Source organism: Engystomops pustulosus, chromosome 7 (assembly GCF_040894005.1).
Source record: "Engystomops pustulosus chromosome 7, aEngPut4.maternal, whole genome shotgun sequence".
NCBI lineage: Eukaryota > Metazoa > Chordata > Amphibia > Anura > Leptodactylidae > Engystomops > Engystomops pustulosus.
In genome coordinates, this window is record NC_092417.1 from 68,703,874 (window position 1) to 68,728,970 (window position 25,097).

Genomic DNA, 25,097 nt, shown 5'->3' on the forward strand with positions numbered 1-25,097 from the left:
ACAGAGTGACAACCTCATAAAAAACTCTTTAAGGGGGCTTACTTGATGGCAACATACTTATTTTATATATTTACATATATTTATATATTTTATATATTTACTAAGGAATAAAAGTGTGTACAAGAAAAGGTACAATAATATATCTCTTGTAAAGAGAAAAGGTGATAAAGGTGACCAAGAGAATAGGTGATTTTAAAAGGTACAAGGAAAGAGACTTTACATGATTATTAGTAAGGATTCCAGCCATCTATCAGACATCCTGAAATATCCCTTCAATATGACTTTAGGTGTTACTTATTAACCCCCAGCCATGATAACATTTTACCTGGGGGGTCAGGTCATCATGACATCGCCATAAATCAGATAAGAAAGCTACATTTCCAATTACATAAATATCAAAAGTTAATGAGATTCCTTATTTTCTGAAGACATAGACACGAAAGGAACGGTAAGGGATTTGTTTTATCTGCTGTTTTTATTGTGTTCATTTTTAGTTTTAATTATTTTTGACCAAAAAAAAATAGATTTATTTGATGGGAGTCAACAGTTACGGGTACATCCTGACAAGACACAAATCAAACAACTTTAACACTTAGACAGGGATATGAATATATTTTTGCCAATTTTGGCAAGTTTTGGCACAGATCTGCTTTTGGGCATTTGGCTGTGTCAGGGGCTGGGCTTAGTAAGATGGGAGGGGAGAATTGTAGTGAATTAATTAACTAGCATAGATTGAAGTAGATGTATATGTATGATATATACTCTATGGCAAAGGGGAGATCAATACTTGTGCCGGAAGTTGTGACGGCTTCCTCCGTATTGTGAAAAGAGAGAGTTTACTTTTCCCACACCCTGATATTGACAGCTTTCCCCGTATGTGTCTGTACAGAGAAGGAAATCGGGACTGTAAGATATATGAAGTAATGTGTCCCTCACTTCATTGTATGCTCCGTAGTTAATGCTCTTCATATTATTTCATCCTTTAAACCCATGTCAAACCCTCCAGCATTGTAGTCATATATTGTATGTGTCTGACAGATAATGCAGTTGCCTCTACTGCTCCTGTTCTTCATCTCCCTGACTATCGGCTTGAAAGATGACAAACTGAAGAAAGATGATTGTGGTTGTCAATGGGATGGCGCCCACTTATCCAAAGCCAATATGAATTTTGCCGTCTCACTTTTTAAATTCTTATTTTCCAAAACAACACAATCTCCACCCAACCTCTTCCTCTCACCATTAAGCATCTATACCTCCCTTGCCATGTTGGGTCTCGGGGCAAGATCCTTAACTCGACAACAGATTTTGAGCGCTATGTGCATAAACACCGCCCAAGGTGACAAAACCCTGAAGGATGATTTTAAAAACTTTCTTAAAAAACTAAGAACAAAAGAAGGAAATGTGGAATTAAAATTTTCCAACTGGCTCTTCCTAGAAGAATCCAACCAACCTGAAACCCAGTACCAGCAGGACGTGGCCAGTTACTACAATGCCTCAGTACAGAGCGTTTCATTTGCAGAGCCACAAAAGGCTGGACGAAAAATCAACGAACAAGTCAGTGGCCGAACAGATGGTAAAATAGAAGACTTAGTCGACAACCTAGATGACCAAACAGTGATGGTTATGCTAGACTATGTAACCTTTAATGGTAAGTAATCAGATAAACATTTGTGATGTCACAGCAGCTACCTGACAGATATACACTTGTGATGTCACAGCAGCTACCTGACAGATAAACACTTGTGATGTCACAGCAGCTACCTGACAGATAAACACTTGTGATGTCACAGAAGCTACCTGACAGATAAACACTGGTGATGTCACAGAAGCTACCTGACAGATAAACATTTGTGATGTCAGAGAAGCTACCTGACAGATATACACTTGTGATGTCACAGCAACTACCTGACAGATAAAAATTTGTGATGTCACAGCAGCTACCTGACAAATACACACTTCTGATGTCACAGCAGCTACCTGACAGATATACACTTGTGATGTCACAGGAGCTACCTTACAGGTAAACACTTATGATGTCACAACAGCTACCTGACAAATAAACACTTGTGATGTTACAGCAGCTTACCTGACAGATAAACACCTGTGATGTCACAGCAGCTACCTGACAGATAAACACTTATGATGTCATAGTAGCTACCTGACAAATAAACTCTTCTGATGTTATAGCAGCTTCCTGACAGATATACACTTATGATGTCATAGTAGCTATCTGACAAATAAACACTTGTGATGTTATAGCAGCTTCCTGACAGATATACACTTTTGATGTCATAGTAGCTACCTGACAAATAAACTCTTGTGATGTTATAGCAGCTTCCTGACAGATATACACTTATGATGTCATAGTAGCTATCTGACAAATAAACACTTGTGATGTTACAGCAGCTACCTGACAGATAAACACTTATGATGTCATAGTAACTACCTCACAAATAAACACTTGTGATGTTACAGCAGCTACCTGACAGATAAACACTTATGATGTCATAGTAGCTACCTCACAAATAAACACTTGTGATGTCATAGTAGCTACCTGACAGATAAACACTTGTGATGTCATAGTAGCTACCTGACAAATAAACAAGAACGGCAATCAATCTCGTGGTCAAAGTCCAGGCACAGGGTCAGGGCAGGCGGCAGAGATGCAACGTCAGGGTTCAATCCGGGGTCAGCAACAGGAGGTCCAAGCAGAGGGGTACGGGAACACAGAACAGCAGCACGGAGGGACACTGGTACATGGGAACACGGAGGAGCTCAGGTAACACAGGAACACGGAGGGACACAGGAATGCAGGAGACACAGGAACGCAGGCTAATCGCAGTAAAGCTTTCTCTCAGGCTGTGAGGCACAAAGATCCGGCAGGGCTTGCAGGAAGAGGCAGGCTTATATAAATTTGGGCAATATGGCCAGCGCCAATTAATGGCGCACTGGCCCTTTAAATCTTTAAAAGGAGCCGCGCGCGCCCTAGCAGTCGGAGACGAGCGCGGACCGCGGAGGGAAGCGAGCCGGGAGCCGGGCCAGGTGAGACGCGCTGGCGGCGCGCTGGCGGGGGCTGGGCAGCACGGGTGAGCCCGCGACCCGTGATATGGGTCGCGGGACCACCCGTGACAGTAGCTACCTGACAAATAAACACTTGTGATCTCATAGTAGCTACCTGACAAATAAACACTTGTGATCTCATAGTAGCTACCTGACAAATAAACACTTGTGATGTCATAGTAGCTACCTGACAAATAAACACTTGTGATGTCATAGTAGCTACCTGACAGATAAACACTTATGATGTCATAGTAGCTACCTGACAAATAAACACTTGTGATGTTACAGCAGCTACCTGACAGACATACACTTGTAGTGGATATAAGAAACAGTAGAATGGCACTCACCCAGAAACTTCTTATTTCATTCCGGTTTATTGAGATATACTCACAAGAGAAACGACATCTCCAAAAAATCAAGACATAGGGAGGGATGGACGTAGGGACTCACGATACAACAAAGTGACAGCTGTTTCGCGCCGCAGCGCTTCGTCTGACTTGCCTGTTCAAACAATTGTAGGCTTATGGCCTTTTAAACCTCCCGGGGTATCCGCCCCCATCCATTGCGAGCATCCTATTGGTGCTCATGGAACCGTTCGGTTCCTATGTTTAATAACATATGTATGGCCTTAAAGCGTCTTGTGAAGAGAAATACACGCATGTATATACGTACTCACCTCAGGCTAATCGTGTTCCGGTAGTCTCCTCGCTGGAAATGCACACCAAGCGGGGTGGATGGCGCCAACCCCAAGATGGCGCCGGCTCGGAGGCGGACGCCGCCCAGCAGCACTTACGGGGGCTTGGCATGCCATGGGAACATTCCCCATGCGGGGTGCACTCCGGAGGGGTGACGCCAGTATTGCGATAGCCGATGTGGTACTAGAGCGCGGTTATTTGCATATTCGCTGGTTCCTACTGTTTAGAATAAGATCCAGACGCTGTAGAGGCAGGTAAAGGCAAAAGTGGGGCGGATGTTATAGGGAAGTTGTGGCCATTTGTGAAAGGTTAAAAGTGCCGCTAATATAGCAGTGACACAAAAAAACATGGGATAGCGTCTCTACAATATAAGTATTTTTCTGTGAGACATCCCATTGGCAGAACCTATACAAAATGCAACTATATTCAATTGATTATAAATGGATATTTTAAGAGGAGTTACATCAACTTTTAAGGTGTCATAGCTCGATAAGAAGTGGACTGTTTGGATGGCATATATTAAAGGAAGACACTCATGTCTATTCTATCATTTAGCCCTATTGGTCCTAGGGCCCCTGTCTGTGAAATCCATCTCCCTTCTTTTTGCAGCAGTAGGCGCTGTCTATCACCGCCTCCTCGTGGGATAGGGACCCGTTCAATACCAGCAAATTTTAATGACCTGGGATCGGAGTTGTGGTGCGTTCTAACGTGTTCAATCAATCTAGGGACCCCATGGCCTATTCTGAGGGATCGGAGATGTTCAGTGAAGCGGACATTAAGTTTTCTTATAGTTTTTCCTATATAGAATCTGGCACATGTGCAGAATATTACATATACCACAAAATCAGTTTTGCATGTTATGAGTTGGTTAATCTTGATTCTTTGGTCTCCACATTTGACCTCTTTGTTTCTGTCAAATTGTGGACAGTGGTTACAGTTCCCACATGGGTAATTCCCTTTTGGTGCTGAGCTCTCTAACCAATTGTCAACAGTAGGGTTAAAACTGCTATGAACCAGTTCAGATTTTATTGTTCTACCTCTACGGAAGGTTATTAAGGGTCCTCTGGCCGCTATTTCATTGAGTTCTCTATCGGCTTCTATTATGTGCCAGTTGGATTTAATGGCTGATTTAATTATTTCAGCTTGAGGTGTAAAATTAATGGAAAAGACGAACCTCTCATTATGTATACTGGACCTATTTCTGTTCAAAGTTTTAGATTTACCCTGTACGGATTTTCTGGACTTCTTTGCCCTCTGAAAAGCTTCCTCTATGAGGAATTCTGGATAACCCCTATTTAGGAGTCTAATCTTAACTTCTTGTGCCTGTGTTAAGAAGCCCTCTTCTGTATTATTGATGCGTGATACTCTGACGAACTGGCCGTAGGGCACGGCTTTCTTCACGTGGTGTGGGTGATAGCTGTGGTAGTGGAGGAGGGCATTCTTTGCTGTTTTCTTTCTGAAGACACGAGTCTCCAGTTTACTATGTTTTACCAGGACATCTAAAAATTCAAGACAATTACCCCCTATATTGTATGTGAAGTGCATGTTCATAGTATTTCGTGTGTTGAGGTGATTTACCATGTTTTGAAATTGCTCATCAGAGCCTGTCCACACGATGAACACATCGTCCACATATCGTTTATAGACCTGTAGATGTTTAAGGTAGGGGTTCCCTTCAGAAAATATGTACCTGTCCTCAAATATGGCCAGAAAGAGGTTGGCATGCGTGCAGGAGACAGGGGTCCCCATTGCCGTACCCTCTCTCTGGCCATACCAGACATTATCGTGTAGAAAGGCATTGTGCGTTAGGATAAAAAATAAGGCATCACAAATGAACCTGATGTAGTCCATGTGTTTTCCTGCTCGTGTGAGTAGAGTTTCAATCGCTTGTATCCCTATATCATGTGGGATACGGGTGTATAAGCTTTCAACGTCTATTGACATTAGTCGGTAATCCATTTGCCATGGCAGTTGATGTACTATATCGAGAAAATGGTTAGTGTCCTTGATATAAGATGGAATGTTGTGCAAGGCAGGTCTTAGGAGCCAGTCTATGTACTGTGATAGTGGTTCTGTGACTGATCCTATAGCGGCCACTATAGGGCGGCCTGGTGGAGCATGTTCGTTCTTGTGAATCTTAGGGACAAAGTACCAATTAGGTTTTTTTGAATGTAGTGGTAGTAATTTATCTGCTGTTTTTGTGGACAATAGTCCTTTTTCTACACTTTCCCTTAGAAAAGTCCTCAATTGGGACACATATTTCTGCGTGGGGTCCCCAGTGAGTTTTTCATATGTTTGTGTATCCCCAAGTAGTCGCATAGCTTCCTGTCTGTAATATTCCTTGGTCAGGAGGACGATACCGCACCCTTTGTCTGCCTGCTTTATTATTAAATTTTCTTCTTTCTTCAATGATTTCAAGGCTAACCACTCTTCTTTTGTTAGGTTTGGCTCATCTTGCTTATATATTAATGCTTTTACATCTTTTAAAACCTGTCTTTTGAAGGTCTCGACAGTACTGCTAGGTTGGGTCTGGGGGGTGAATTTGGAGGACAAGCATCCTCTAAAATGCTGACCTGTCACATCTGTGGACTCATCGGTTTCTTCATCTGCCAGAAATAATAAACACTCTTTTTCTATCTCTGTTAACTCTTGTTCTATAAAAAATCCTAAAGGGCCTATTCGTGTCGGGATCTCAGCTAATTTAGGTGGCCTATCTGGTTGATTATCATTTTTTTGTGCAAACATTTTTTTTAATGCTATCTTCCTAGTGCCCTTGAATAAGTCAATCTCAAAGTCCACACCATTGAAACTGTCCGTTAGACAATAATTCAGTCCCTTTTTCAGAACGGATATATGTGTATCCTCTAATTCCAGATGTGATAAGTTCGTAATCAGGTTTTCGTCTTGATTTACTTCCAGGAGACCTGTTTGCGTTTCTTGTTCTTCCCTTTTTCTCTTGTTTCTTTTCGGCCGTCCTCTTCGTGTCCGTCGTTTGCTAGAGAGTTCCCTAAAGGGACCTGCATCTGTGTAGTTGAACTTGTTGAGGGTCCTTCGTCTTAGTGGCTCGAGTCACTTGTGATGTCATAGTAGCTACTTGACAGATAAACACTTGTGATGCCACTGCAGTTACCTGACAGACATACACTTGTGATGTCATAGTAGCTACCTGACAGATAAACACTTGTAATGTACCAGCAGCTTACCTGACAGATAAGCACTTGTGATGTCATAGTAGCTACCTGACAGATAAACACTTATGATGTCATAGTATGATGTCATAGTTTGTGCCAATCACTGCACTGGCTACCTGTCTCCTTCCGTATTCACTTTAAAATAATAACCCTCATCCACAAAGCTCTGAATAATGCTGCACCTCCCTACCTCTCTTCTCTCATCTCAGTCTATCGCCCTTCCCGTGCTCTTCGATCTGCCAGTGACAATAGATTAATCTCTACCTTAATTCGAACCTCCCATGCACGTATCCAGGACTTCTCCCGAGTTGCACCAATTCTCTGGAATGCCCTTCCCCAGACTCTGAGACTAATACCCACCCTCCAAAGCTTCAAACGTGCTCTTAAAACCCATCTCTTTAGGCAAGCCTATCACTCTCGCTAACTGCATGAAATGTCAACTCTCCCTTTACTAATCCATCCTATCTCCCATCTGTTATCTGGCAAACAACTGATATATACCAAGCTCCAGGCTTCTCTGCAGTCTTTCACCTTGGACCCTGTAAATAAGATGGCGGCTGATGGCTGGTTCAAGCAGCAACATCGTTGTTTAGTAAATTATTTATTAAATTATTTTATATTGTTCCCTTATAAAGAATGGCTGGACCATTTTACAACCTCTTGTGTCACCCCCTCATCCTCATAGTCTGTAAGCTCTTGTGAGCAGGGCCATCACTCCTATTGTTCCATATGACTGTTTGTTCTTTGTAATGTAATATAGTTGTATATGTCCCCTATGATTTGTAAAGCGCTACGGAATTTGATGGCGCTATATAAATAAAGATTATTATTATTATTATTATTATTATATTAGCTACCTGACAAATAAACACTTGTGATGTTACAGCAGCTTCCTGACAGATATACACTTGTGATGTCATAGTAGCTACCTGACAGATAAACACTTGTGATGTCACAGCAGTTACCTGACAGACGTACACTTGTGATGTCACAGCAGTTACCTGACAGACGTACACTTGTGATGTCACAGCAGTTACCTGACAGACCTACACTTGTGATGTCATAGTAGCTACCTGACAGATATACACTTGTTAACAATTATGGCTAAATTGCTTTGTAGAATAACCTTGTAGCTTGTCCTTGGAGGCAGTTTCTCCATCATAGATAATAATTTAATTCTCTTCTCTTGTTTCACCAGCAAATTGGGAAAGTCCCTTTGTTTTACAAGAAAATGAACATGGTCATTTCAAAGTGAACCAGACAAAAATGGTCCAGGTTCAAATGATGCATCGAGTGGGTCAATACAAAACCTACAAGGACCATTTACGTCATTGTATCATAATTGAGGTCCCATACACTGATCAGCTTGCTCTGCTTCTTATTGTACCAAAATATGGTCACATTGATGAAGTGCAACATGGAATATCTGTGCAGCTAATACACTGGTATTTAATAAAGATGAGGACAAGGTGAGAGTCAGAACCACATTACAACACACTTGCCTGCTTCACATTATACTACTATGTGCTTTCTTTCATGTTCAGTTTGTTGGATCTCTACATTCCCAAGATATCTCTGGAGCAACAAGTCAATATGCAGGATGCTCTTCTCAAAATGGGAATTCAAGAAGCATTCAGTGACACCGCAGAATTATATGGAATCTCAAAACAACTGGGACTAAAAGTGTCAAGTGTAAGTTGGTGGAGCAATATAGTGTTTTAGTCTTCCACTATATATAATAGAAGAATTATCGGTGTGGCATTGTCCTCTAGTAGTGTTAGTATTATATTAGCTACATCTTACTTTAAATAGGAACAAGTATTATTGTAGTTCTTGTACATTCGGACAGTATTTTAGTAATAATATTATTTTAGGCAGAAGTATTATAGTTATTTTTGACCATCATATTGGGGTTCTACAGCAGCGCATCAGTAGGCCCAGCGCTAGTCAAAAAGTTCAGATTCTGTGTTTTTAATCCTTAGGACACTTTGGGGCTTATTTACTATGGGTCCGCAGACCGCACTTTCGTTAAATATTTCCGAAGTTTTCGGGTTTCGCACTGCTGGGACAAGTATTTAAAAGAGGATTGTTTCGCACTTGATCGGATTTTTGAGCAGCGGTGATGGCTTTCATGCAACAGAAATTGGGGGGCGGGCCATCAGACGATCAGCTTGGGGGTCCTCTGAAATACCCTCAGAGCTGCCTGTACCCACTTTCTATTTCTATCTCTGGTATGGCCTAATAGAATCCCTGCCAAACGTACAGTATAACAACACTGAACTACATAACTTGTGGACTGTATGATACAAGTCATCAAGTGTTGGCATCTCAGTTTCTTTTTTTGGGACACAAAGCACATAAGGTAAAAAAAAAGTCTGTAAAAACCCCATAAAGTCTGTGAAAAAAAAAAACCCACAAAAACCTACCCCGATATTTCCACACGTGTTCCAAATAACTACAATAGTTTTCATCCAATAAAAATACTGCACTTCACAAGAAGTTTATATATTGATCACTTACTAGACCTTTGCTGCTATCCCTAGATTTACCAGAAGAATCTGATTAGAATTGCTGAGAATGGGACAGAATCCAGTGGAGCTGAGGTCATCCAAGGTATTACTCATCCTCTCGCTTTAGAGCTGAAAGTTGATCGTCCATTTTTCGCCTTTGTTTATAGCAAACGCATGAAGACAATTCTGCTGATGGGAAGAGTCATGGATCCATCACAAGATTAAATTCTTTTTAATGTTAAAATGCATCGCCAGTAAAACGACTAAGATTCGCAGAATAACATGTCTCCCTGCACAGTTGTGTGTGTTTGATTCATTCTTATTTTATGAGAACCATTATCGGTATGTTGTGGGGCCCTGGAGAACAGAGGAAATAGATCAGGTTAATCCATTTTCTAAAAGCAATTTGAATGCGAAAAGATCACAGCTTTAGATAAAAATAATGAGCAACCAATCTGAAGGCCGCACCACCAACTTCACCAACCTATCAGCATATCTGCCCCAACATTTCCAAAACAGCATGATTATAAATGAATGTTGTAAATGTATATCCTTAGGCACATTTACTAAGGACCTTGCGCCAGTTTTCAGCTTTTATTTTCACATTATTTTATGTGCAAACTGCTTACATATGTATTTAAGAAGTGTCCACGCCACATACATGTCACACCCTTTGTGTTTATCATTGAAATACGCGTTACGGTGCCACATTTAACATGCAGAGCCCGACAGAAGTGTGTGCCTCTGTCAAAGATCTGGGGCGTCAGATTTATGAATTGTTAAATGTTCTTTATGAATCCACTTAGCACAATGCACAAGCAAACTGCACATAGAGAAGTTTGTACTGTTTTTAGTAAATGTGCCCCAGAGAGAACATAACACACATTTTGGACATGGTAGATGGCTATTCCGCAGGCATGCAAGTCTAACCTTGAATATGGACTACACAGATGCAATAATGGATTGTCTCAGGTCATTTCCTGTGGCTGCAGGGGATATACACTAAGTTCAGAAAGAATTTGGATCTGGCGAGGCAAGATTTTTCTTGTGATAAATACACCCATTGGCCCAGATCAATTAAACTGGCTTCATCTGATTTGGCACTGAAAAAAAACATCTTTGGAGCTTGCACATGTATTCAACCCTTTCACGACCTGTGATATAATAGCATGTGGGTGCATGGAGAGGGCTCACGGGCATATCACAGCAAAGACTTACCGGTAACACCCACGAAGACCCGAGACGGTCTTCCGAAGACCCGAGACAGTCTCGTTTTAACCCTTTCATTACAATCAGCACACTTTAATGAATGAGGAGGAAAATCCCCATATACTGCCATACTGTAGTATGGCAGTATATGATAGGATCGATCAGACAACCCAGGGTTAAAGTACCCTAGGGAATCTGAAAAATAGTAAAAGTAAAAATTAAAAAATGTTTTTTTTTAAATTATAATAAAAAAACCTAAAAATTCAAATCACCCCCCTTACCCTAGAACTGATATAAATATAAATAAACAGTAAAAATCACAAACACATTAGGTATTGCCGATATATCCGAAAATGCCTGATCTATCAAAATATAATTACAGTTTTTCACTGCATTTATCTCCGTAACAGAAAATAGCGCCCAAAGTCGAAAATGGCACTTTTTTGCCATTTTGAAAAATATTAAAGATTCAATAAAAAGTGATCAAAAGGTTGCACATTCCTAAAAATGGTAGCATTGAAAACTTCATCAAAAGTCGCAAAAAAAATACCACCCACAGCTCCGTACACCAAAGTATAAAAAAGTTATTACCGCCAGAAGATGGCAAAATTAAAAAATAATAATTTTGTACAGGAGGTTTTAATTTTTGTAAATGTATGAAAACATTATAAAACCTATGCAAATTTGGTATCCCCGTGATCGCACCGACCGAAAGAATAAAGTAGTATCATTTGTGGCGCACAGTAAATTCCAAACCCACAAGAAAACGCTGTATATGTGTTTTTTCACCAATTTTACTGCATTTTAAACTTTTTTCCCACTTCCAAGTACATGGCATGGAGAATAACTACCATCACTATGAAGTGCAATTTGTTACGCAGAAAACAAGCCATCACACAGCTCTTTATGTGTAAAAAAAAAAGTTATTGATAGATATTGATATTGATTTTTGATTGTGAGGAGTGAAAAATAAAAAAACAAAAAAGGGTGAGGTCCTTAAAGGGTTAAGGAGTGTTTTCACCAGTTTTGTGTCACGGCTGTACTGTGCCGAGAAGACAGAAAAATGTGCACCTAAGGGGGCGTGTTAGTGCTTTGACAGAGTTGGCTACACGTTTAATAGAGTGACTTGACAGAATTGTTTCGCATGCCGTATGTTAACTCTGCACCAAAAAATAGATGGTGCACACTTACAGATCCGGTGTGCGCCAGATAATTAAAGATCATCACATTTTAAGTGAGGCTATTGAAAAATAAAAGGTGTGATGTGCAGTGGCATAACTACAGAAGGCACATTAGGGACCAGGCCCATGAGTCATAGGGGACTACAAGCCACTTTACAACTTCAACCTTACTCCGTCCGCTGAGGTTGGCAGACATCTTTCCATCCCCTTAGAAGATCATTACATTCAGAGAAGACGTCACTTGAAATAACTGGAGTGTATTCATGAGTAAAAATGGAATAGAGGACCCAAGCGAAACCTTTACCCTGGGGCTTGTTGGTCTTTAGTTACATTCCTGGTTATGTGATTGCTTGCCATAGACAAGAAAGGTGATGCCACACATCGTGTTTTAGGTCAGTTTTTAAGCATGCGTTTTCAGTCCGTTTAAAAATGCATGCGTTTTAAAAACGCATCAGTTTTTGACAGTTTTTGGACAGGTTTGGCTGCTTACAACCTATTTATCTATTAAGATATTTGGGAAAAATGGACAAAAACTGAGGCATTTTCAAAAACGCATGCTTAAAAATGGACTAAAAATGCCATGTGTGGCATCACCCTTAGGCAGTTTTGCTTTGATTTTCAGTCACTGGCCATTTACCAGTGATATTACTGTAATCTCTATTTACTCTATATATGGGCCAGGCATAAGGAATAAAATGAGCATGCTTTTAAGAAGCTTCCTGCTGTGGCTTCTTAATGGAGTGTTCCAGGTAAACATTTGTTAAGTGTTCTTTATATTATATATAAAGAACATATTATGTTATATTATTATAGCCTCATTTTTAAAAATTTCAGCTGTCATGTGACCAGATCAACATCCATCATTCATTGGCAGTTAAAGAGGTATTCCAACTTCACCAAATATTTGTTATTGTTTCTATAATAAAAAGTTGTACAACTTTCCAATGCACTTTCTGTATTAATTCCTGGTGGTTTTCTAGATCTCTGCATAAGGCCCACTGGCCTGAACTAGCCCTAGAAATGATAAATGAGAGTTGAGGGGAATGGAACAGATTTTTGAATGGGGCCCAACAACTTCAAGTTAAGTCTTTAAATCTTTGTAAGTATTTGTGTCACACTATGTTATGCTGTAATAAATCACATTGTGGGTGGTGGCACATAACATATGGGATACCTGGATATTGGCTCCACAACAACAGGAAGCTGCTGGAACATCAATTTGTGTACATGGGTTAATAAATACAAAAGAGGAGCCGAGATTATCTACACTTTGGATTGTCAAATATTGACCTGGGCACAGAACTTTGGTCATGAGTCTCAGATTTGGGGGATTTGGGAACTGACAAGTCAGACAACAGGTGAGATTTTACAAAGTTTTTAGAAAGTTTTCTTTTTTGGGATGTATATTAACTATTTGCTGTGGGTTTGGGGGGGATTTTTGATGCTAAAATACTAAATATTTGTCTAAATTATTTTAATATAACCGACCTCTTTTGCCAATATAACTTGATCAGTGGACAATTGTGCTACCTTCCAAAATACTCCAATCACTGCACATTTTAAATAGAAGCTATCATAAGGTAGGGGGTCTCTAATCCATTATCTTGTCTTTATGCTTCGGGCTGCAGTTACACATTGCGTTTTATTTGCGTTGAGGCATGCGTTTTCAAATACATCACAACAGCTGAGAAGAGATTTGCCTTACTACATTGCTTTCAACATGTGTGTTTACAAAACGCAATGGGGCTCGTTTACTGAGGGTACAAACGCCGCCCTTTCGTCGGGTTTCCCGAATATTTGCTATTTGCGCCGAATCGCCCCGGGATTTTGGCGCACGATATCGGATTGTGGTGCATCGGCGCCGGCTTTCACACGACAGAAATTCGCGACCTAGTGAATCCCAGCAGACCCAAATCAGCATCGGACAACGCGCCGCGGGATCGCGACTGGACCGGGTAAGTAAATGTGTCCCATTGTGTTAATTCATGTGTTTGTTAACTTTATGTTAACATCATATTAATGCTTGGGTTTTGTGAATGCAATGTTTGAAAATGTATGCGTTAATGCACACAAAACGCAACTTGTGAACGTACACTTATTGTGAGCTGCTAGCCTTAAACCTGGTAATTTCATTGTCATCTGTCTTTAACTCTGCTAAATAACTGGAGGACTAGTAGAGAAATACATATCCATTGTGGTCCCAAGCACATCAAAGGTGAGGAGAGTGCAAAACAATCCTTCATGGAACTCTGGAACATTAAATGTATTTAAATGGCATTTAATGTACCACCAGGATGAAGGGCTGTATGCAAATGAGCCTGAGGGGCTCCAGGCTCCAATGGTGCTAATGGAGCCTGGAGCCCCTCAAGCTCATTTGAATACAGTCCTTCATCCTGGTGGTAGATTGCCTTTAAATGATTTAGCAGAAGTAGAGGCAGGACTGAGACAAGCAGGTCGGGGGGTATTAATCCCAGAAGAATAAGGACATGCTACTGGTTAAGAGATGTCAAACTTGGTGAATGGCCATGTACAATAACACATTTATATTCTATTTTCTTTATATATATATATATATATATATATATATATATATATATATAATGTATATATGTAGAGAACACGTCCATAACATAATTCATCACAATTACAACACAATCCTAATTCTTGACATATGTAACTCTGTTATACTCTAGACAATAGTAAGCCCACAAGATGACTAAAGCACTGAACACAATGAAAATAAACCACATTTTTGTCTTATATTTCAGGACAAAGCAATGTCCACTATAAGATGGGCACTAGTTACTGCTCTTCTTGTTGGGGCTTGTCTGGGACATTCGGGCATCAAAGGAAACAAGTCAAAGGATAAACACTACCAGGACATCTCTCATAAGGTTGAGGAACATCAAACTCCTTTAAATGATACAACCGGGCTCTCTGTATTTGATATCTCAGAAATGAACACCAACTTTGGATTCAACCTTTATAGAAAAATGGCTGATAAACATGATAACAACATCTTCTTCTCCCCGCTCAGTGTCTCCTTCAATCTGGCATCATTAATGGCTGGAAGTCGCGGAGGTACTTATGATGAGCTCCTAACTGGTCTAAACTGGGAGGCCTTGAAAAAGAGCAAACAACTCAAGCTATTGCCAAATCTGCTGAAAGAACTCAGAGAGGGAGTAAGAAGAAGTGAAGGCTATGATCTGGACCTAGGAAGTGCGTCATTTGTCCACCATTTATTTCCACTCATTGATGAGTTTATCAATGAGACCAGGACATATTTTGATACAGAGTTCAGAAGTCTTGACTTTCATGACCAAGAGGCCAAGAACATAATCAAAGAAGTTATTATTAAAAAGTCAAGGGGTAAAGTAACTGATTTTCAAGATGAGATTGACTCCCAGACAAAGATGATTCTTCTTGATTACATTTTATTTAAAGGTAATAAAAGACAGAAGTCTCCTTTTTAAAGGAGATCAACCAGATCCAAATAAGGGCAGTTTGAAACTGTTTTTAAATGTTTTTAATCCCATTCCCATGTATGGAAAATATTCGCCACTTTTCTCCATATGTCTAAATCTACAGAACCAATAATTTTAGCAAATATCTTAATATGTAAGATGAGATCCCATTGGTGTTTATCAGGCTTTGTGATTTTACACTCGGCTACTATAGCACAGTGTTAGAAATTGCCGTCATATGGGCACAGGTAGTTAAGCTCATAAAAGGGCATCTGTCAGCAGGTTTGACCATACACATCTGCAGAGACATGATATATTTTTGCGTTGTTAGTAGCAGCAAGACTAGGATTGCAGCAGGATTTGGGGCACTATGGTGTGTGGTGTGTATCTCTTCAAAGGTCTGGGGTTGGGCTGTGTTAAGTCAAGAGATCTCATACAAGATTGCAACCAAGAGCACCAATTCCATGTATCATATTACAGTCCTGCTGCTACTAACAACAATGGTTTAATTACAAAGCTCTCCAAGACTGCTACTCAATACTTAATCAAAACTGTTGACTGATTGCCTTTGAGATATTGAGATTTTTATTACTTTGGTGATTGTATTTTAATATGAATTCATTTTATTTTTAAGGTAAATGGCAAATTCCCTTCAACCCAGATTCCACAATAGACGAGTCCTTTTTTGTCAACAAATATAAAGCAGTTAAAGTGCCAATGATGTACAAATCGGATAAAGTTGGCTCAATGATTGACAAGATGCTGTCCTGCACAGTGCTGAACCTCCCATACAGAGGAGGCGCTCACATGCTGGTCATCATGCCAGAGAAAGGAGGCGACTTGGAGGCATTAGAAGACAGATTATCAATGCAGCTTGTTGCCTCATGGCTAGAAAGAATTAAGATCAGGTATGGAACATGCCACTCGTAAGAACTGGTCAGGTCATGGTTAGCAACCCATAACCTCAAGACTAATTTTTGCTAATAAATGCAAGTACCTCTGTACACGGGACAGCCTCATAAACTATACAGATCAAAAATATATAAAAGGGGAATGCCTGACCAATGTGACTCTGTAAGGCCCCTTCCACACTTGCGTTGCAGATCATGTCAGAGTTTGATCAGGGTTTGGTCAGTGAAAAACTGACATTTTGCATTAGAGTTCAATCAGTTTTCAGTCAGAGTTTGTTCAGTGTCTCAGTTTTTCATGCGCGTTTTCAATGCAATTTCAATGCGTTTTTCACGTGCAGATAATGGACTGAGCTCTATCTTTTCTATGGCAATTGATGCGTGAAAAACGCATTGCACTTGCAATGCATTGAGTGCAATGCGTTTTTGATGCGCCTCCATAGACTTATTCACGTGCGGGACTTGCAAAAGTAGAGCATGTCGAGATTTAAACGCGCGTTAAAAAAATGCGCGTGTGTGCGTGAAAAAAAAATGCAATTGTGAGAAAGCCCATTGATTCCAATGAGTCAGAGTGCAATGCAAGTTCTGCTCGTCAAATCATGCGCAGAACACGCGCGTGAAAAATGCAAGTGTGGAAGGGGCTGTTACAGAGATGAATGGTACCTAAATCCCTGGGAATTATGGGATTAATCCATATGTCAGTTATTGGCGGTCTCCAATCCATCTATATCTCTGCTACCTTAATGTAAGAATACTTCAGTTTAACTTAATGTACAACTTCAATATTGAATCTAGGACACCTAGATATTCTCTAGAATATACTGTAGCTAATGCAGATAGTCTATCGGGGGTTATATTCCACACAATGCATCACGACTGATTGGCTGGTTACTATATTTTTCATCTATTTCTTATTTTCTGCCAGGAAAACTGATGTGTTTTTTCCGAAATTCCGACTTGACCAGAAGTACAAGCTAAAAGCATTCCTAGAAGCGTTGGGCATTAAGGATGTGTTCACTGGGAAAGCAAATTTTACCGGCATGACTGAGGAAAGGAATTTAAGACTTTTTGAGGTAAATATCATACAGTAGACTCATATGCTAAGTTCACTGGTTCATATGAGATGACTCTAAGGTCACTGTAATAGGTCAACACAGGAACCCTAAATCTGTCAGACATGTTTGCAGGTAACTTTAAATTCTTCTTGTACAGATGTTGGGTGGGTTCCTTAGAATAATGCTAGCACAGAATATATACACCAATGGCCCCATTATGTCAATGTGTCTCATTAAATTATATCTTTGCAGCAATAAGTATCTCAACACCCTCTTGTTGGGGGAAGCCTATATATTGATTGATCTGTAGTTTGAGGAGTCTACACTGCTGTAATTGCCCAAAATTGCAATAAGATAAATTTTCATTTATTGATTTTGTTGTCCAGATCACACAGCAAGCTTTAATCGATATAGATGAAATTGGAGCTGAAGCTTCAGCCATTACTGCGTCTGAAATTGTCGGCTTTGCCATGCCCCACACAGTCCGTGTGAACCACCCCTTCATCTTCATGATCTTCAATGAAAACTACAAATCTCTGCTGTTTATTGGAAGAATTATCAATCCCACCATAGCTCATTAGGCACGGAACCAGCAACCCCGCACATAGGGAAGGACTAATAGGAAGCCCCATGTAAAGCTTGTCCTCCCCAAATGATACCACCTAACATGTATGTAACCGATTGTTCTACTGCTCTAACACATCTAATAGAAAACTGAAGCAGTACTCCAGCAATTTAAAACACATTGGGATACATTTACTTACCCTTCCCCGCTCAGGTCCAACAGAGTTCACCATCTTTTTAGTAATACATGTTAGGGCTTGGGCTCACGACACAATTTAAAAGTTAAATCCTATTATAAACAGGGGGCAGGGGAGAGCAGCAATGAGGTCCATCAATAAGGAATATACAGACTTTCCAGCGCAAGTTTGGAGGCTGCCCACTATAGACCTCAGTGTACTCCTGTACAAAGCCAGAGCTATAATGGCCTGTGTAGTCTGCATTTGGAGAACCATAAACTGTAAGCTCTTGCAAGCAGGGGCCTCTTTCCTATTGATTCATCTGATTATATTATTCCTCTCTAATAAAATGTGTTTTGTGTGGTAAGATATGTATCTTTCAATGGTTCCATTTTGGGCTACATAAGTCTATTATTTGCTTAACATACACATTTTTGGAATGGCAGATAAACAAAAACATTTTAGTTCTTTAAGGCATTCATGCAGTAAAAAATACCCTGTATAGCTGCATAACATTATATTGTTATTGTGCCAATCAATAATGCATTTGCTTTGGTTTTTATTTATTTTTTTTCATATTTTACTAGCATGTTTACTAGCATGTGGTGTAATAAAAAACCCTTTTTTTAAAATTAAAAGTTGAAAAGAATTTTATTTTTTGTACTTTAAAGTGTTCACTCACTTAAAGGGGTATTCTCGTCTGGGCACTCACATTCAGTTTCATTAATCTGCCATATACAAACATTTCTTCAATTAGATGTTATTAAAAAAAAATGTTCCTGTGTGAAGATAATTTCTCATAAATGTAGTTATATGGTCCCTTAGAAACAAGACTGCCTCCCTGGATACGACCACCTCTGCTGGAGGGATTGCACAAAGAAACAAAAAGTTTTTGTATATGAAATGTCTAGGAGCTACTGCATATCCTACAGCCGTCCTGTGGTAATGATTGCTGAATCCTGGTGGTCAGGCAGGGCTCTATAGCGCATGTCTGGCCACCGCTGCCAAAATGTGACGTGGTCGTAACCGAGGAAGCTATCTCGTTTCTAAGGGACAACATGGCTATAGGAAATTATCTTCACACAGGAACATTTTTTTTAATAACACCCAATTGAAGAAATGTTTATATATGGAAGATTAGTGAGACTGAATGTGAATGCCCAGACGAGAATACCCCTTTAAGTTACTATTTTATGCTGTCAATGAAAAACTAAAAGGCCATCTTTTTACCCATGCCTTGTGCATTCACAGATGGTAGATGTTGGGAACACTATTAGGCTTCAAGCTGCCAAATAAAGATATTGGCACCCCATAATCACGTATGATTGGGGATACCCCAATATCTTGAAAGAGAATACTGTTACTGTCAAAAATAGAATCCAAGAAGTTAAATATCCAGGGTTGAAGTTTTCACAATTGTAAAGATGTAGAGCAGGTGCCCGATTGTGATTGCACATCACAGCACCGGGTATAACCTGTATAAGATCACATGTGTATGTACAAGATTGAAGTGCCTTAGTGACCACTGTTAAATAAGGCAAATTCCAGGTTGAACAGGGTTTTATTTTTTGGAAAAGAGGCTTCATAATTATTTTTGATGTATTAAACCTATGTAAATGGTATAACAAGTCTATGGGGCTCATTTACTAAGGGTCCGAATCGGGCATTTTCATCGGGTTTCCCGAAATTTTGGCGCACGCCAGCGGATTGTGGCACATCGCCACCCCCACGTGACAGAAATCGAGGGGGGGGGGGGAGGTGGCCATCGGAAAACCTGACGGATTCGGAAAAAATGTGGAATTTAAAAAAAAAAAAAGGGTCGCAAGAACAGCACTCACATACACCGAGACGGAGAAGGTGAACTCCGGCGGACTTCAATGCAGCAGCAACGCCTGGTGGACATCGGGCGCATGACCTTAGTGAATCCTGGCAGAACCCGAATCAGCGTCAGAGAACGCGCCACTGGATCGCAACTGGGCCGGGTAAGTAAATCTGCCCCTATATTTCCTTTAAGGAGCACATATAATTAAAACAAGCTGTATCCAGAAGATAGATACAGATTATACACTAGGTAACTCTATAAACATATACACTGCTATCTTAGGCTCACACCACAGTTATTGCCCTTCCGTCTTGCCTTCCCTCTTCTATTATATATAATGGAATAAATAGTGCATTTTTGGAGTTAAAGTAAAGGAAGCATGAAGTGAATGGAGGCCCTTCTGTTCACCTCTTGCATAGGTACATGTAAACTTATGGGAAATGGTAGGTGAATGGAAGCCCTTGCGTTCACCGTCCGTATTTGGTTTCCATTGGATCCTTCTCTAATGGAAGAGCATAACATAAATACTACTGCTTATGTGTATTGGGGCCTACAGAACAATAGTCATGTTATACATCATTAATATATATTTTTTTTCCTTTGGTAATCTGCAGTGAAGTTCAATAGTTTGTATTGGTAGCTGACAGACACATGCGGGCCTTCCACCTTTAGTGTAGAAGCAGGGCCCCCTTATGTAGTGACCAATATAGTTTCAGAAGGCAAACACATTTTTTTAATTAAATTACCCAGACCTAATGGATTTTAGCAACATGTTTATTTGTAGTCATGCATGCATTGCGCTGTCTCAGAACTCACTAAATCATATTGACCTTGTAAAAAGCGCACACGTAAAAATATCCAGGGGCCCAACCAACTTTTTGTTTTTCTTTTCTTGTTTTTTTTTAGAATTTTTATACAATGAATAAAAATACTTCTTTGATAATTTACATTTTCTTATTTTATCGCAAAACAAAGAAGAAGCTGACAATAGCTCCATACAGTGTAAAGTTATTGGCATCTCCCAGGGGGTGAAGTGTATCAGTCACGGTGATATAAGCAGAGGTGTCTGGCACAGGGGGAGCAGCGTGGTACAGTAGCAGTAGTAACAGACAGAACTAGTTGTCACTGCAGAAAAAAAACTATTTAAAATACTCTAAAATATCAACTCAAAGTATTTACACAACTGGTTTACATAGAGAACAGTAGAAAAATTTTTGCCCGAGTCGTGGTCTGAGTTTGCGTTCTTGCATGTGCAACTTCAGCTCCTGTAGCAGGTAATGTAACCCTAAGGAAGTCTCTCCAATAAATAGCGCTTTTTACCATAAAGATAATAGGATTATGGGACACTTATATGGGGGAGGGGATAAGCAGCAGTCCCGGATGGCTATTGGTTAGTAAATGTGACCATCGTGCAGTAATGATGTTGTGGCGCACAAGTTCTCCCCTGGATACAGATTGGCCACAGCATAGATCGAAGAACTAGTATAGCATGGGGTCCAGCACCGCTTCATTCTGTGAGGTGAGCGCCAGTGACTCTTTGGTTTACTTCTTATCAGATGCAGGAGCTAAGATTTTTGTTTTCTGTTTTTCCTTTAGAAAAAAAAAGGTTACAATGAAAAATCAATTTAAAGATACAGTATACATTTAGCATAACTCTTATTGGGTGGGGGTGGCAAACCTGTCTGCTAAAAAAAGAGCCCCACCTATCCAATACAATCGTACCTGGATAGTGGGTGCAGATACAAATGTTCCAGGATTCACTCATCCTGAAAATTAGCAGCATTGCTGATCAATAGTCTAAGGAAGTCTTAAAGGAATACTCCAGTCAAAACTAATTCATCAAATAATGCATGGTGCAGGGCCTGAAGGGTGGAGCATGACTCAATTTTCATTGCATTCCTAGAACCTTACTAGAACATAGAGTCCTTTAATACATAACTGTAAAGTTACTGACAAAAAATAGTGTTAGCACAACAATTCCAATGATATCTGTATCATGCTGCTGGCTTCTTCCTAGCCGGAGATTGATCTAGTATAGTTAACATTTCATATATAATCAGATTTAGCTATCCCTGTTGTGGATGGGCACTTCCAGGTTGTGACATCAGCTTAGGGCACTGAAGCCAAAACAGGACAGCAAGTTTGATGAGTCACATGCTTGTGACATCAATAAAGATCATACAGCCCCTCCTAGCAAGCTCCTGTCGCCTCTAGCTGTTCTATAAGGTTTCTATACAGTGATTGTTATTATTGAGTGTTATAAAGGAATAGCTATTAGTGTGTTTAGTACGATAGGAATTGGCGATTAAACTATTTGCAGCTCTAATCTGACAAAAAAGGGACCAATTCTTAAAGGAACAATCTGGGTAAAACTTATACTGTATTACCTCACAAGCGGCCTTAAGGGAGTGGAGTATGGTAGGGAACCAAGGAACGCATTGGGACCTATGTGTCATGCCTTGTGGGTATATACAAGGCCTTTTTGCCCCACTTAAAAAAAAAAGTGTGAGCAGCTGTTTGTGGAACAAAGCACACAATGCCTGAGCCCAGTGGTGGCGAACCTATGGCCACCTCTGGCACCCGGAGCCCTATCTGTGGACCCCCAACCATTTCCCCAGCAAAGAGTTCACCAGACAGGGTGCAAAGAATCTTCCTGCACATCCTTGGCTTATGAGTCTGCAGGAAGAGCAAGAAGGTGTGCACAAGGTCGGTTATCTTTGGAGCTCCTTCTGCTGGCCCCATACTTCTTCCTTTACACAGGAAGGCTGGAGAAAGGCTACAATGATAGTCCGAACATGGCCCCTCTGCGATAAATAAGTGGCTTTTGGTTAAAGTAAGGGCACACAGGCTCTAAAAAGTTTGCCATCCCTCCCTTAGCCTGTCATATTAACTATAGCCAGCAGAAAAAGACTGTTGCCGGTTATAGCTGAAAACTACGCCACCTCTTAGTAATTCTGGCATGTTGTGTTTTGGGTGAGCCAATCATTAAGTGCACAATGCATTGTCGCCATTGACTGATTTCATGATGACTTACAGGCTAAGCTTCCTTGATTGCACCTCTTTGCTGTTATTTGTCTTCTGGTCCCCTGTGTTTCCCGGACCTCTGGATGACATTGTGGTGGCACTGGAGAAGCTCATAGAGGCACTGGCACTCCCAGTCCTGATTTTAAGAGAATCTTCTGAAAGATAACAAAGACAAGATGCAGCAATGTGAAGAATCGGGTCATTGCCGCCCATGGATCTGATACTGCAGGGAGTGTGGAAGACCCCACAAACCTGCAGATTATTACAGAAATGTTTCTAGTAGCAAAGACAATATTAAGGAATTGCTATTCAATTTTCAGAGCCTCACTTTAATCGCTGGTGTAAAAACTCCACTTACCGACAAATGGCAGGAGGACATTTTTCCCAACTCCAATCACAGAATTACTTTTGCTAGGAGAAAAATGTAAAAAATTGCATTTTAGTGGTCAGTGCACAGATATTACAGAGGGGTTATCCACATTTTTAAACTTGATATGTAGTCTCAGGGTCTCAGTAAGGACCCCCAGAGATCAGCTGCTCCTAGAAGGCATGACTCCTGGTATTGGTATTGTGCACATGAGGCAAGTTGTACTGCAATAGCCTCCCATTGTATGGGATTACAGTACCGAAGAGCACCTGTACAAGCAGCGCAGTGAAACTTTCGCCATGCAAAAAATATTGTAAGCAGATTATCTCAGTGAAGTCTGTACCACTGGACTTCTAAAGATCTATACATCATGACCTGACCCAAGGGTGGGCCAGTGGGTAACCCCTTTAAGAAACACTTTAAGGATTTGTCCTGAAATGCATTTATACACATGACAGCCCATCAATGTAGATTGGGCACTCACCCCAGAAACCCAGTCATCAGTGTAACTTTTCAGTGTGGTACCTGATGCAACACTGTCGGTGGCAGGCATGGAAGGGTTAGATTATGCAGTGAAGGGGTCATGGTGCTCTTGGGTATGCTATAGATAATATAGTATGGTCTTACTTGGTGCCTTTCTCAAGGGAGCCGTGTTTGGGATGGATGGCTTGGCTGCTGAATGACTGGCTCCGGATCAGCTTACTCTTTTTGCTTTCTCTGCTTACTATTAAAACAGAATGACATCAGATTACAAAAACCACAGAACAGTAACCTCATGCATGTGTGTTTTGGAAGGCTCCTTAGATATGTACTTAAAGGGGTTGACTTCATGTTACTTCATGTTTTTGTAATGTGTGGAAGTAAGGAGAGTAGGACATTAGGTCATTGAGCAATATACATTGGTTGTGCTCCGCTTTCCTGATATGTAAAGTCCAAATCCCTTGTTCAGAAATTACAGCCACAGATGGGGTATTCTGTGATCCGAACTGTCCTTGACCAATCACCCTTACAGGACCTTAGGCTTGAATTCATGATCACTATAATAAGGTCCAGAAAGGTAGATTGATTATGTACACGAATGGACAGGGATGACTGAATGATGAGGTAAAAGACAGGAGGCTTGACTTTACATATCAAGAAAACAGTGCAGAACTATTAACCTTAAGGACTAAGCTCATTTTCACCCTTATAACGCGGCCCGATTTTTCAAATCTGCCAGTGTCACAATATACAGTTATAACTTTGGAACGCTTTATCTTACAGAGTTTATCTTCAGGTTGTGTTTTCATGACATGCTGTACTTCACATTCATGGTATATTTAGTTGAAATATATTGCACTTATATATTTATTACAAAAATGGAAATTTGGTGAAAATTTTGAAAAATTAGCAATTTTCTGATTTCTAAATGTCATGCTCATCATACAGTTATTCTAATGGCCCAAATTGGTTGCTAATTAACATTAACCAAACTTTTTTTTAGATGTTAATTTATTTTATTTTGTTGGGACCTTAGGAGGCTTACAGTACGAACAACAATTTTCCAAATTTTGAAGTAAATTTCAGATTCAATTTTTTTAGAGGACAATTTATCTTCAAAGGGGTTTTCAAAGTTCTATTTATCAGAAACTCCCCAAAAATTGCCTCCCATTTTTAAAACTGCACCCGTCAAACTATTCAAAATAGCCTTCATTAAGCTTGTTAACCCTTTAAGCATCTCACAAAAATTAAAACAAAATGGAGGTTCTATTTAGAATTTTTTAATTTTGACACTCAAATGATTATTTAGTCCTAAAATTTACACGATCGTGCAGGATGAAATTAGAAAACACATATCAGATTTTGTTATGCAGTTTGTTAAGAGAACGAGA

At 40.1% G+C, this 25,097-nt stretch overlaps 3 protein-coding genes across 6 annotated transcripts in view; 2 read left to right on the top strand and 1 right to left on the bottom strand.

Moving 5' to 3' along the window:
- The first annotated feature begins 324 nt into the window (after positions 1 to 324).
- Positions 325 to 9,737, top strand: LOC140069961 (serine protease inhibitor A6-like). Its single transcript, XM_072116277.1, has 5 exons — positions 325 to 448; positions 1,039 to 1,648; positions 8,145 to 8,415; positions 8,491 to 8,638; positions 9,490 to 9,737. The coding sequence occupies exons 2-5, from the start codon at positions 1,042 to 1,044 to the stop codon at positions 9,679 to 9,681; spliced, it is 1,218 nt and encodes a 405-aa protein (XP_071972378.1). The 5' UTR covers positions 325 to 448; positions 1,039 to 1,041; the 3' UTR covers positions 9,682 to 9,737.
- Positions 9,738 to 12,979: 3,242 nt separating this feature from the next.
- On the top strand, positions 12,980 to 18,384 carry SERPINA10 (serpin family A member 10). Its single transcript, XM_072116276.1, has 5 exons — positions 12,980 to 13,204; positions 14,615 to 15,290; positions 15,945 to 16,218; positions 17,144 to 17,291; positions 17,660 to 18,384. Exons 2-5 carry the CDS (start codon positions 14,624 to 14,626, stop codon positions 17,852 to 17,854), a joined length of 1,284 nt encoding a protein of 427 aa, XP_071972377.1. The 5' UTR covers positions 12,980 to 13,204; positions 14,615 to 14,623; the 3' UTR covers positions 17,855 to 18,384.
- A 2,207-nt stretch (positions 18,385 to 20,591) lies between these two features.
- PPP4R4 (protein phosphatase 4 regulatory subunit 4) overlaps positions 20,592 to 25,097 on the bottom strand; it is an 82,934-nt gene continuing 78,428 nt past the window's right edge. For 3 of the 4 annotated variants that reach the window (XM_072116282.1, XM_072116281.1, XM_072116279.1), the window contains 4 exons: positions 23,854 to 23,950; positions 23,218 to 23,270; positions 22,870 to 23,014; positions 20,592 to 21,425 (listed from right to left, as the gene is read on the bottom strand). In XM_072116282.1, coding sequence (XP_071972383.1) covers positions 21,401 to 21,425; positions 22,870 to 23,014; positions 23,218 to 23,270; positions 23,854 to 23,950 — 320 coding nt within the window. In that variant the 3' untranslated portion in view covers positions 20,592 to 21,400. The remainder of the gene's footprint in view (positions 21,426 to 22,869; positions 23,015 to 23,217; positions 23,271 to 23,853; positions 23,951 to 25,097) is intronic. The other variant, XM_072116280.1, reaches the window with a different exon arrangement.

What these genes read in the sequence shown, in the direction of transcription:
- LOC140069961 (XM_072116277.1), top strand. Translation starts at nt 1,042, where the DNA reads ATGCAGTTGCCTCTACTGCTCCTGTTCTTCATCTCCCTGACTATCGGC. An exon ending in TTAATAAAGATGAGGACAAG is followed by an intron (nt 8,416 to 8,490) that starts GTGAGAGTCAGA and finishes TTTCATGTTCAG; the next exon opens with TTTGTTGGATCTCTACATTC. An exon ending in TGGGACTAAAAGTGTCAAGT is followed by an intron (nt 8,639 to 9,489) that starts GTAAGTTGGTGG and finishes TGCTATCCCTAG; the next exon opens with ATTTACCAGAAGAATCTGAT.
- SERPINA10 (XM_072116276.1), top strand. Translation starts at nt 14,624, where the DNA reads ATGTCCACTATAAGATGGGCACTAGTTACTGCTCTTCTTGTTGGGGCT. An exon ending in TGATTACATTTTATTTAAAG is followed by an intron (nt 15,291 to 15,944) that starts GTAATAAAAGAC and finishes TTTATTTTTAAG; the next exon opens with GTAAATGGCAAATTCCCTTC. An exon ending in GGAATTTAAGACTTTTTGAG is followed by an intron (nt 17,292 to 17,659) that starts GTAAATATCATA and finishes TTTGTTGTCCAG; the next exon opens with ATCACACAGCAAGCTTTAAT.